Source organism: Crocuta crocuta, unplaced genomic scaffold (genome assembly GCF_008692635.1).
Source record: "Crocuta crocuta isolate KB4526 unplaced genomic scaffold, BGI_CrCroc_1.0 scaffold166, whole genome shotgun sequence".
NCBI classification, from domain to species: Eukaryota; Metazoa; Chordata; class Mammalia; order Carnivora; family Hyaenidae; genus Crocuta; species Crocuta crocuta.
In genome coordinates this window covers 3,850,727-3,863,982 of record NW_027531018.1, presented here as the reverse complement: position 1 = coordinate 3,863,982, position 13,256 = coordinate 3,850,727, and the positions used below count along the sequence as shown (strand labels likewise).

The window sequence follows — 13,256 nt, the reverse complement described above, 5'->3', positions numbered from 1 at the left end:
TTTATTTTGCACGACAAAGACCTCGTAGACAATCCTCATTTAGTAGAAAACAAATGAATCTGTTATCTTCCTTATTAATTCAGAAGAGAGTTTTAGTTTTGTGACTCTGTCTCAAAACAGATCAGAATGAAGAACTTATTGGGAACCACAATTCCTTGAAATCAAATGAAAATGAAGAGAATTCATTTTTGATAGACTCTGTTACTACTACACATGAGAAATCCAAGGACAGTCAAGTGATTGCTGATGACCTTGTAGAAGAAAAGGAGAAAGCTGAACTGCTTATAAATGACTTGACAGTTGACCTACCACTGTTGAAATCTCAGAGTATCGTAATATCCACTGATGCAACCGCATCTTCAAAGGTATTTTATGTAAAATTATGTCTTTTATACTACAGCAAAATTCAAAATAGATCTTTTAAGTGTTTTACCTGCTACATTATGTACTCCTGAATTGTCTGTGGAAAACTCATCTATCTGGAACAATTTCTGAGGTTTTGAATTAGTGAACGTTATTCCTTTGGATATCACTTTTAAACATTTTATCAACTTTAAGGGAAATCTTTAAGATATGTTTACCGACATTTTTCTTGTTTAAATGGATGGACAGTATCATTATCAGAAACATTATTATTATTATAACCTTGAGAACCAGATTTATGGTTTTTAAGATTACTCAAAACTATACTATACTGTACCACAGTAGTGTACTTTTAAAATTTATGGTATAGCATTTTTAGTCTTTATTTCTCTTGAAGTTAGTCTTTATTTCTTATACCTATAGTCAGCTGAGACTATGTGTATTTACTATTGGGGAAGATAACAGTGCTAGTTGAAAACTTGTGGTTGAATAAGACTTTTATAATACAAAATATTAGTGCTTTGTATTACAATTTATGGAGAAGGTTAATTACTATGTTCCAGGTACATTGTTCATAACCACTTTCCTTAGGAAAAATCTCTCATGCCAAGTTAGCCATGTGCTTATATCTGTGCTCTCACTTGAATGCTAGCACCCTTCTGTGTTAAGAAGTGAAGTTACTCCTTAAAAAGAAGAAGGGTATTTGGAACTTATAGATGGGATCCTAGAAATGTCAGAGACAGTTATAAATTACAACAGGCAATTTATATATAATAAGTAAAACCATGACATTTATTTTGACTGAATCCTTGCTTTATCCTTAAAGGACCTTCCTTAAGTCTGAATCACATCATTCCCCTGCTAAGGTCTCTTTCTTGGATTGTCATCATAAGAATAAAATGCAGAGGGGTTCCGGCTGGCTCAGTTGGTTAAACATCTGACTAGATTTCTGCTCAGTTCATGATCTCACGGTGCGTGAGTTTAAGCCCCGTGTCTGGCTCTGTGCTAACAGCGTGGAGCCTGCTTCAGATTCTCTCTCTCTCAAAATGAATATATAAACTTCAAAAAAAAAAAANCAAAAAAAAAAAAAAAAATTAAAAAAAAAAAAAAAAAAAAGAGCAAAATGCAAAACACTTTTACCACTTCCTAAGGACCTCACGTGATTCTCTCTATCTCATCTATCCCTCCACTCTGTCTGTTTTTCACTGTGCTTCTGCATCATTCACCTTTTTCTGTTTGTCAACATTATCAGGTTCTTTGCCTTGTCAGCCTCTTAGCACTGACCACTTTCTTTCCATAGACCTTCTTTCTTGTGACCCCTTTCTTCCATCATTTACCACTGATGTCAAGACCTCAGGGAGGCCTTTCCTGACCACTGTCATTAATGTCATCCCTCACTATGGTCACTGTCACGGGGCCCTAGTTTCCCCCCTTCTTGAGTCACATTTGTTTTTGTGTTTCATGTCCATCATCCCTCCCTAAAGTGTAGTGTCCTTATTAGCTCCCAGTGACTGCTGTACTTGACACATAGTAGATGCTTTAAAAACATTGATTTCCTTGCGGTTTGTCCCTTAACTCTAACGGTGATCGTTATGGGGAGTAATCCTTCTATGGTATTTTCTATTTAACAGAAAACTATTGAAGACAGAAATATGAAGAATAAAAAGTCAACAAATAATAGAGCATCCAGTGCATCTGGCAGGTAATAAAGTTATCAGTGTCCCTAATTTATGAGTTTACTTCCAACAAAGCTAATTTTAGCTCAACTTCTGTAAAGTGAATTTCACTTGGTATTACTTGATTTCCTTTCAGTTCTCATCTCATGAAATGAATGAACTAGTTAGTTTATGATTAGACTCCTCAGTTGATCATGTTTTTTTATGATGAGGCATTTATTAGGGATTCTCTATACTTTAAATTGTTCCTGGGATAGAGTTTCTTTCCTGTTTTCCTGAGACAGTAGCTAGAAAGTGGTAATAAAGCTAAAATCCAGCATTATACTTCTCTAGTGTCTTTGTCTAATATATTTATACTTAAATAATTGTACTTAAAACCTTGAGGTTCTGTGGACTAAAGTGGTTTATTGAAATAAGACTCTAGGGGCGCCTGGGTGGCTTAGTCGGTTAAGCGTCCGACTTTCGCTTAGGTCATGATCTTGCGGTTCGTGGGTTCGAGCCCCGCGTCGGGCTCTGTGCTGACTGCCAGCTCAGAGCCTGGAGCCTGTTTCAGTCTGTGACTCCCTCTCTCTCTGACCCTCCCCTGCTCATGCTGTCTCTCTCTCTCTCTCTCTCCTGGAAATAAATAAAAAACATTAAAAAAAAAAAAACATTAAAAAAAAAATAAGACTCTATATTGCATCATTCACACTGGTGATAATGAATCCCTACCTAACTCATAAATGTTAATCAAAAGCTTCTCACTCTTTTAAGTTCCATTAATCAAATAAAACAAGAGTCAGCAACCTTACCTGTAAATTGCCAGTTAGTATGTGGATTAGGGATTGTGGGCCATACTGACTCTGTTGTGACTACTCAGCTCTGCTGCTCTAGCAGGGAAGCAGCCTCAGGCCACACATAAATGATGATTGTAGCTGCAGTGCAATAAGCTTACAGAATAAATAAACTATACAAAACTAGGTAGTGGGCCATATTTTCCTGCCCACCCCTGAAATAGAAGATGCTATTCTAATGGTTTAAAATTGTTTTTTGTAACAAAATGAGACGAGACTAAAAGTCTACTTTGTTCATATTATTTTTTCCATGTAACTTGAGATGTAATCCATGTTTCTTAAAAATGTTCTAAGTACAAATATCTAAAAAGAGGGGCAATTGGTGGCTCAGTTGGTTAAGTGTCCAACTTCAGCTCAGGTCATGATCTCATGGTTCGTCGGTTCGAGCCCCATGTCGGGCTCTGTGCTGACAGCTCAGAGCCTGGAGCCTGCTTCAGATTCTGTATCTCCCTCTCTCTCTGACCCTCCCCTGCTCATGCTGTCTCTCTCTCTCTCTCTCTCTCTCTCTCAGAAATAAATAAAACATTTTTTAAAAATTACAACAAATATCTAGAAAGAGCAAGCACTTTGAAGCTCCTTAGTAAGAGGAGACATATCATTTTCTTTTTTTTATCATTTTCAAAGTACTTATAGTTTATTAATTTATTAATTTATAATGGAATTTCAAATAGAACATCTGTAAATTCTAATGCATTTTTCTTCTACCAAGTGCAGTTGTAATAACTATGTTGATTTATTTGGATCTTTTCAGATTAATGACCTCTGAGTTTTTAAAGAAATCTAGTTCCATAAGAAGACCTCCATCAGCAACTACCTCTTCTCACTATTTAGGGACTTTGAAAGTCTTGGACCAAAAGCCCTCACAGAAACAGAACGTAGAACCTGAAAGAGCAGATAACATAAGGGCAGCTGTTTATCAGGTAAAAAGGAAAACATTTTTAAGAAATGAAGAACTAATCACCTAATAAGGTTGCTGGTTTCTCAAGGAATAAAATGACCCTGTCAGAAATGGTGATTTAATACTTAATTTATTGGGGAAAATGTTCTTTATAGTACCTGAGCAACCCAAAGTTTTTTTTTCTTTACTAAATTATTTCTTTACAAGCCTTGCTTAACCAATCATAGCTGTTTTTAAAGAAAGAGAATATGCCATGGCAATTTCTGAAATTCCAGCCAAAGCAAAAATATTGTTAAGGTCTATATATGTTCTTATACTTTTTCTTCTTAAAATGTATATTGTAATGAAAAAGCAGTTTTAATTTTTTTCTTTCCTAAGATCTTGTATTTGAGGTAAGCTTACATAGAAAAAGACTCCTGATTTTTCCCCATTTCCAAACAGTTTCTATTTTTTGCCTTGTTTATTATACTCAGCAATACACTTTAGAAAATTGTACTTGAGAATTTTGGAGAAAAATGTGAACTTATGTAGCCATTATATTCAATCTTTGAATTTTGTTGTTGAAACTAAGAAAGATAACAGGCATATTTTCTTGTTCATGCTTATCTTTATATTAGAATGTTATGAGAAAAAGAAAAATGATACCAGTGCATACAGAATTTCTAAATTTTGTGTTTTGCCTTTTTAAAATTTTAATCAAATATTTCAGAAATGGATAAGAATTCTAATTCATTTGGGAAAGTTTGAATACTATATAGTTTTTGTTCTTGTTCTCACAGGAGTGGTTAGAAAAGAAAAATGAGTATTTACATGAAATGCACAGAATTAAAAGGATTGAAAGTGAGAACCTAAGGATCCAAAATGAACAGGTATTCTGAAATATAGAAGTGGAAAATATTGTGGATTTTTAAGTCACTAAAATATCTCTAAATATTTAACATTGTTCAAAATCTACTGGTTTTTAAGTGGCAAAATAACATGTATAAAAGAATTGTTTTCTGATTTTCTTTCTCTGTACTTTATACATTTTTAGTTTGATACGAGTTTGATAAGAGTTTTAGTTTGATCCGTTTTACATGAAAACAGATACACAGATTTCTCTTTTCATGGGTGACATAGATTTGGCAGTACTAATTATGAACATTGTTGCTTACAGCAACCTAGTCATTCTTACTTCACTTTTCACTGTTACAAATTGACTTCAATCTTACAGCCTGCTTGGTAGTCTCCAACATGCTTCCTTCCTTCCCATTTTCTAAACTGAAAGTCCTTTACTGTGCTGCCCAACACTTATATGGATTTAGGGAGGAACCTATTTCCCAAATGCAGGGTACTGCCTGGAGCAGCCCGGCAGGGGTGAGCCCACATTCCCGTCACCACTTTTGCAGCGCTACACTGCAGTGCTCAGTGCCAGACACCTTCTCAAGTGATCTGCACAACTCGGTGAGGTAGATTGTACCTTCACTTCTGAATCACGTTTTCTCTTTCTAATGCTTTTAGTCATTTAATGGTAAGCAATATTTTAGAGCAAACAAAGAATATGGGATTAGATGGAGGTTAGTAAAGTAATAACAGTGGCTCGGTCGGTTGGGTGTCCAACTTCAGCTCAGTTCATGATCTCCTGGTTCGTGGGTTCAAGCCCCACGTCGGGCTCTGTGCTGACAGCTAGCTCAGAGCCTGGAGCCTGCTTCGGATTCTGTGTCTCCTTCTCTCTCTGCCCCTACCCAGTTCACATTCTGTCTCTCGAAAATAAATAAAAAATGTAAAAAAAAAAAAAAAAGGTTAAAAAAAAAGTAAAGTAACAACATACTTACCATCCATTCACCTACCTGTTTTCCAGTATGGCACGTAGTTTCAACATTTGGGCTGTTTTTGTTTAGTAACGATTTTATGCTTTAATGTCCATCGGAACTCGGGTTCAAAGCAAAGATCTGTGGTTTAGTGTGTGACTTGGCCAGCCTACCTCACTCTGACTTACTTTATAAGCCTGTAACTTTCCTGATATTTTTCTTGTAATGGAATGTGGGGTTTTTTTAAGTTTATTTATTTATTTTGAAAGAGAGAGAGCAGAGGAAGGGCAGAGAGAGAGAAGGAGAAAATCCCAAGCAGGATGTCAGCACAAAGCCCAAACGTGGGCCTGTATATCATGACCCTGAGATCATGACTTGAACCGAAATCAAGAGTTGGTCGCTTAACCAACTGGCCACCCAGGTGCCCCCTCAATGGAATGTTTTATTATTAGCATTTTGCAGTAGTACTCAGCCTATTAGTTTGTTTTGACAACACTTGTTAAAGACATTTCTAAAAAAAAGAGTTCTTTCCCATGAATAGCAGATCAATATCTGATAAATGGCTTAAATAAAAGACATTTGAAAATGCAGTGAATAAAAATAAAATGAAAACGCAATGAAAAATTCAGATAACATTTTTTTGTAAATCAACTTGTCTAAGCCATTCTAAATAAATTTTCGGCTTGGAAAAACAATTTCTAGAAATGATGACTATACGTGCGGTTTCCGTAGTGTAGTGGTTATCACGTTGGCCTAACACGCGAAATGATGACTATGAAGGGAATGAAATACAATCTGTATGTGTATGTCAGCATCTCCTGATACCTGGCCATCTGTTTATCCATACACATCTGACTCTTTTATTTTTCTGAAATAGAAAAGAGCTGCTAAGAGAGAAGAAGCATTAGCATCATTTGAGGCCTGGAAGGCTATGAAGGAAAAGGAAGCAAAGAAAATTGCTGCCAAAAAAAGACTTGAGGAGAAAAACAAGAAGAAGACGGAGGAAGAAAATGCTGTGAGGAAAGGAGAAGCACTTCAGGTACGCGGGGGCTGCGGACATCTGCCTTCCTTACCCTGCCTCGCTCAGCACCTGTGGTCAGGATCAACGGTGCTTCTCCTTGCCTGATCATAGCCACGATCAGTAAGAAAATCATTGTGAACTTTTTCAGGCGTTTGAACGATGGAAAGAGAAAAAGATGGAATACTTTAGAGAGAAAAATAAAAAGGAGAAAGAATATGAAAGAGCGAAGAAGCAGAAAGAGGAGGAAACTATCGCTGAGAAAAGGAAAGATAACTTAACAGCTGTTGAGAAATGGTAATCCCAAAGGAGAACTGTTTTGCTGCATTTCAAGTGAATAACACTCTAGGCTTTTAAAAAATTATTTGCTTGAAATTTATTAATGCATTGGCCTATCATTACCACAAAGATATGTTAGGAATTCTTTATTATATCCTCTCCTTTAACTATCTGGTGTTTTATACTGTCCTGCGTAGGAATGAAAAGAAGGATGCTTTTTTCAAAGAAAAGGAGAAAGAGAGAATAAATGAGAAAAGACGAGAAGAACTGAAAAAAGCAGAGAAAAAAGATAAAGACAAACAGGCTATTGATGAATATGAAAAGTGGCTGGTAGGTATTATTTGTTAATGCACTTGTCTTATTAATGTACTTGATTCATGACTTTTCGGTCCCTAATTCCAGTTCTATTTGCCCCTGCTTCCTGGCCATTTCTACTCAAAGCAGCCTTGTTGACTCAATTCTCTCCCTATGTTTATCATATTGCCCTTGATTTACTCATTTCTATTAAGGCTTCTGCTATTCCCTCAGGCACTCAGGCATAAACCTTCAGACATAATACTCCTCTTTACCCACATCCCCACCTTAATCACTTACCAGTCATGCCTAGTCTTACTTTGCAGTGACTCTTAGGTGTAAAATCATGGAGAGCCGATAAGTGCACTGCTGAAGCCCTTGTCAGCTTTTAGGTGGGACTTGTCACGACACATAGTTATACTGAATTGAACGGTGAGAAAGGCAATCCATTTTTAAAATTCTCTTTTGATCTTTCTGATGACCTCAAGGAAAAAGTCTCCTTTTGGTGCTTTTTAATGAAAGAAAGCAAGTAAGAAGTTTGGGAGGAAAATGTCTAGAAGGACTTAACATGTTCTTGGGTTTTTTAAAAGATATTTTTGTCTGTTTCAGTGTACTTATGTTTATAGTTACTTTTCATTGATGTCGAGCAAAATACTGTTTTCTGTTTTAAAATGTCATATATACATACATGTTTATTAATTTTTGACTGAGTAATGCATTCATGTGAAAAGTACTTTACATCAGTAGGTGGCACATTCACATGGATAGTTAGCACCTCACCTGTTGCAGCAATCAGAACGCATCAAGTTGCTCTACAAGGTTTAGCATCCAGTGGGGTCCCTTTCTAGTAAGATTTCTTATAACCTTTTTGAATTTATGTTAATCTGCTAGTTGAAAATACTGTTCAGGATACTTTGTGGATGTATATGTCTGGGTAGGACTGACTTTTAGCATCTTTTCATTTGTAGAAGGGTCATTTGTCTTTTTTTTTTTTTTTGGATACTGTTAATCCATAAACTTTGCACATCTCTCTGTTGGTCTTTTTCTTATTGGTTTTCAGAAGCTTATTTACACATTAGGGAAATTAGCCTATTTCTGGTAGGAGTTACAACCACTTTTTCCCATTGTTTGGTTGATCTCTCAACTTTGCATATGCTATTTTCTGCCATGAACAATTTTATTTTATCTTCTGGTGTCAAGTTTATCAGTCTTCTGGGTTTTATTTTCATGCATAGTTGAGAAGATTTTCTTCATAACTTGAAATTAAATGAAGTGCTGTTATTTTTCTTCTAGTAACTTAAGGATTTTAATATCTTGACATTTTAACATTTGACCAACTTGGAATTTATCTTGCTCATAATGAGATATATGATTCCAGCTTTATTTTTTCCAAACATAATCTCCTATAAAATAGCCTATCTTTTACCCAATGGTATGAGGTACTGCGTTTGTTATCTGATACATTCTCAGAATTTAGGATCTGTTTCTTGACTTTCTGTTCCATGGGTCAATCTCAGATCTCATTATACATATTCCATATGCTGTTTCATTATCAGGGCTTTATATGTTTTCATATGTGTTCTGGTTAATCTTCCTTCATAGCTCCACTTTCAAGTATCTCTGTTATTATTTACTTTTTCACATAAACTTTAGAATCAACAGTAGTTAGAGAGGCATTCAGGACACAAAGCAGGCTATTTAAAGATAGGATAAAAAGATGAAGCATTTAGGAATAAACCTAAGAAATGTGCAAGACAACTATGAAGAAAATTTTAGAACACTCCTGAAGGGCACAAATGAAGACTTGAGAACATGGATCAAAACTCCTCTTGGATAGAAATACTCGGTCCTATAATGATATTGTAGATGTCAGTTCTCCCTAAAGTAATTTACAAATTTAATGCAATCCTAATAAAAATAGCCATAGAATTTATTATTGTTTATGTGTTGCCTTTAGGGTTGCTTTATGCCGATTTCAGGCAGAAAAGCAGTAAGGAATAAGGCGATCAAAAACTGGTTTAATGGTTTGAATGAGGAAGGTGGTGTTTCATGATTGCTTTCTTAAATTCTTTCTTTTTACATTTTTTAATGTGTATTTATTTTTGAGAGAGAGCAGAGGAGGGGCAGAGAGAGAAGGAGACACAGAATCCAAAGCAGGCTCCAGTCTTTGAGCTATCCGCACAGAGACCTATGCAGGGCTCGAACCTATGAACCGTGAGACCATGACCGGAGCTGAAGTCAGACATTTAACTGACTGAGCCACACAAGCACCCCTTCCTTAAACTCTTAAATAGTGCTAGATCCTAAGAAAAAGTAAAACTCTTCATATATCAAGGAGACATATACCGTGTGCTAGTATCGCTTAGAGCAACTAAACGTACGTGTTTAAGTTTTCGGTTTGAAAATGGAATAGAACCTCCTTAATGACTAAGTCATAGTTAGGTACATTGTGTTTTATTACAGTACTTAGTCACTCTCTCATTCTGATCAGTCCTCTAGAGAACAAAAATTCATCAAAGATCTAAGATGAAAATGACTTGTTTTAATTTCAGTATAACCTCAACAAATATAGTGCTACATATAAAAACATCCATGTACAATATGCTACAGAACTATTCCTGCATCCTACCAATTTCTTGTTAAAATTTGTATGCAGATAGATTGGAAAAGTACCCCTGTTTGAAGTCTAAGGACTTTCATTTTAATGTAAAGTTACATCTCAAAATTTTGTTATAAAATCTAACGTGAGTAGTGAATATTGGATGAGTTATTCTTTTAGGGGAAAATTATAGCCAAAGATCAGTAAGACTTTTCTTTATGTTGGTTCCCAGATTGATTAATTGTTATTAATTAACAGATTGATTAATCAATTGTGTCTGTCTCCAACAGACAACAGTCAGAAGGGCTTTATAACAAGGTTCTTTTATTATTAATTATTACTTGAATAATATTACCAATAATTAATTATTACTTAACATAACATTATAGATCATCTGAATTGATATTGAGGTTGATAGTTGCTTATTTCCTATTCTGACCTTTTTAGCACCTACTAGTAAGAACAAATTTGTTTCATGTTTCCCTTTCTCTCTTCCCATGTTAAATGGAACAGACAAAAAGAGGTTTGTTTGGTCAGTTTCTGTGGACACAGCCTCATCACTGCTTTTCTGCTACGTAACAAGAGGGTCTGTCTCTCTCTGGGATAATAAAATGATTGACCGTGACCCAATTACAGTTTTCTTTGTTTTCTCAATTAGGATTCTGAAAGGAAGTTCCTTCTTTGCTTTAGTAGGACTAGCAGGCATTCAAACATTTTCATGATCTAGAGCAAGATGTAGAGACAGAAAAAAGAATTTCACACCTCTGTCCATTCCTTTCGTTGTAAGTGGATAACCGTGTGCCGATAGAAACCTCATGTTATCATATTCTCCTTGTGACATCTATCAGTTCCACACATGTCCTGGTAAAAGAACCACAGACACCTAATAACTTACCAAAAAAAGCTGCCCCTCTCAACTGTCTAGCCTGCAGAGGCAGTGTTATCTGAGGGGTCCCAGATACTACTGCTCTTTGAGAAAAACGCCAAGGTGAGGAAACCACCCAACTTTCGGGTGTTAGCAGAGACTTGGAGAAATGGAGAGACAATCTGAGCTGCAGGATGAAAAGAGCGAGAGCTGTTAACATTTCAGGTGTTCCTAGATTAATGTCTCAATTTCATAGTACTTCCTACATGCCCAGTCATCCCTTTGACGGGAATGTGTGCAGGGAAACAGAATGGTCCTAAAACTCATCTGCTTTCATGAAAACGTGAGAATCTGGAAGATGGTATTTTCAAAACAGATGAAGAACAGGACTGTTCCCGTCAAGCAATAAAATAAAAACTTAACCATTCCAGTCACCCTGGAGCCAGCATTCTTCTCGCCTGGATTAATCCCCGCCAATTTCCAGGATATGTAACTCGTAATTCCTCATTTGCCTCCAGATGTGGTCCCACATTTCACTGCTTTTTCTATGAAAAACTAACCTTCTAAGGTTTTCTTTACACTTCTTAGTTCTCCGTGCCCTTTTCACCGTCCACACACTCCAAGTTTGTCTATTTTGCCAAAGCATTACAGAAACCACGCTTTAACAGTTAGTTTTGCCGGCATGTGTAGCCATCCAACGTGCTGTTTTCTGCCACATTCCCTGGACCTCTCAAACATCCTACATTGTTGCATCCGCCTTCTTGCAACCGTCTTCTCCCCTGGGCCCCCTGTTCCCCTGGTTTCTCTCACTTCCTGGCCTCCCTTCCCAGCATTACTTGTTGGCTTCTCTTCCCTTACCTATGTTCCAGATGTTACCGTGGCCCGCGGGCCCCACCGCACCTCACTCACCTGCCTGGCACCCCCTCCCATGTTCCCAGGTGGAGTCACACTGGCTCGCTCATTCCCTCTCACATCCCAAGGTTCTTCCACTTGTTAGAGCCCTCACACATACTGTTCTCTCTGCCTGTAATGCTCTCTTCTCATCGCGTAACACAATCACGTCTCAGCGACATTCCTTGCGTCGGCTTTTCTTTGGAAGTAAGTACTCCCTTTCGTTCTTTAACAATCACAATGATTTTTTCATGTGTTCCATAGGAATTCTCACAATTTGAAGTGATCTGTGGTTTAGTTAATTGTTTATTAACTGCCAAGTTTGAAAATCCCCTGAGGTTTGAAAAAAATAATTGGGGCGCCTGGGTGGCTGAGTCAGTTAAGTAAGTGTCTGACTTCAGCTCAGGTCATGATCTCACGGTTTGTGGGTTCGAGCCCCGCACTGGGCTCTGTGCTGACAGCTAGCCCAGAGCCTGGAGCCTAATTCAGATTCTCTGTCTCCCTCTCTCTCTCTGACCCTCCCTTGCTCACATTGTCTCTCTGTCTCTCTCTCTCTCTCTCAGAAATAAATAAAACATTAAAGAAAATTCTGGAAAAAAAAAAAGAAAAGAAAATCCCCTGAAGGACAGGGATTTTATGTGTGTTTGGATTTTAGAATCTCTTTATGTATGGCCCTCGCTATACTACTTGACCCAGAGTAGGATCTCAGTGCTTAACAAGTGAATGAATAAACACAAATCTAAGCAGTATAGTACCAATAAAATATTAGACCCTCCAGGACCCCTCAGAACCTGTTAAAATATGCTATATAATAAAGTAACGCAAATTAATAGATGCAGGGAAATTGTAATTTGGTTATTTGTGTGACATTTGGATGTAAAATCACTTCAGACAATTACCCTACAGCAATAGAAACTCCAAAAGAACTAAAGCATTAAATATAAAATCCCAAATAATAGAAGAACCAAAAGAAAATAAAAAGTATCAAGTCTCATGGGAATAAGATGCTTTTTCTAAACCCAGAAGTGCTATGGAAATAACAAGGGAAAACATGAACAGATACGAAATTTAAAATCATTAATGAATTAACATAAAAAGTCAGTGTAGGGGCGNTATTTATAAATTGTGATAACTTGCTAAGCTGGAATTCTATGAATATTCTATGGAATATCAAGGAACTAGACCTATAACTTCTATAGATGGATCTTAGAAATATTAAGATGAATAAGAAAGGATGTTACAAAAATATATAGCATGTTCCCTTTTATTATAAATTGTAAAAACATGAAAAACAAAGTTACTGTTTGGGGACTAATGCATATATGATAAGAATATTAAATAAATTTTATAATAAAATAGTATAATAAAATTAAGAGATACACTGGAATGATAAGTATCAAATTCAGAGCGATGGTTACCTCAGTGGTGGAGAGGAAGGAGTGCAATAAGGGAATGAACACAGAGAGCTTCAAAAGTATGGGTCATGTTTTCTTTTAGAAGGCAGATAGTGGGTTCACAAGTTTTGATTGTATTACTCTTTACACAGTTGTCATGACTGAAATATTTCTTAATTTTTTAATTTTATTTTTTTGGTAAAAAGAACAAAAAGTAACAGATACAATGTTTGCTGCAAAGATATTTACCATATGAAAAAATGCAGGGGCGCCTGGATGACTCAGTTGGTTAAGTGTCCAACTCTTAATTTTGGCTCAGGTCATGATTTCACCATTCATGGATTTGAGCCCCGCAT

General features: G+C 36.4%; 1 protein-coding gene across 2 annotated transcripts in view; it reads left to right on the top strand.

Annotated features, from left to right (window-relative positions):
- The window catches only part of MAP9 (microtubule associated protein 9), a 37,072-nt gene that overhangs the window by 18,548 nt on the left and 5,268 nt on the right, over nt 1-13,256 (top strand). For both annotated transcript variants that reach the window (XR_013336807.1, XM_077770948.1), the window contains exons 7-13: nt 121-365; nt 1,995-2,065; nt 3,624-3,792; nt 4,550-4,639; nt 6,438-6,599; nt 6,730-6,875; nt 7,055-7,187. Coding sequence is in view for 1 of the 2 variants with exons in the window: in XM_077770948.1 (XP_077627074.1) it covers nt 121-365; nt 1,995-2,065; nt 3,624-3,792; nt 4,550-4,639; nt 6,438-6,599; nt 6,730-6,875; nt 7,055-7,187 (1,016 nt within the window). In the remaining variant the exon portion in view is untranslated. The remainder of the gene's footprint in view (nt 1-120; nt 366-1,994; nt 2,066-3,623; nt 3,793-4,549; nt 4,640-6,437; nt 6,600-6,729; nt 6,876-7,054; nt 7,188-13,256) is intronic.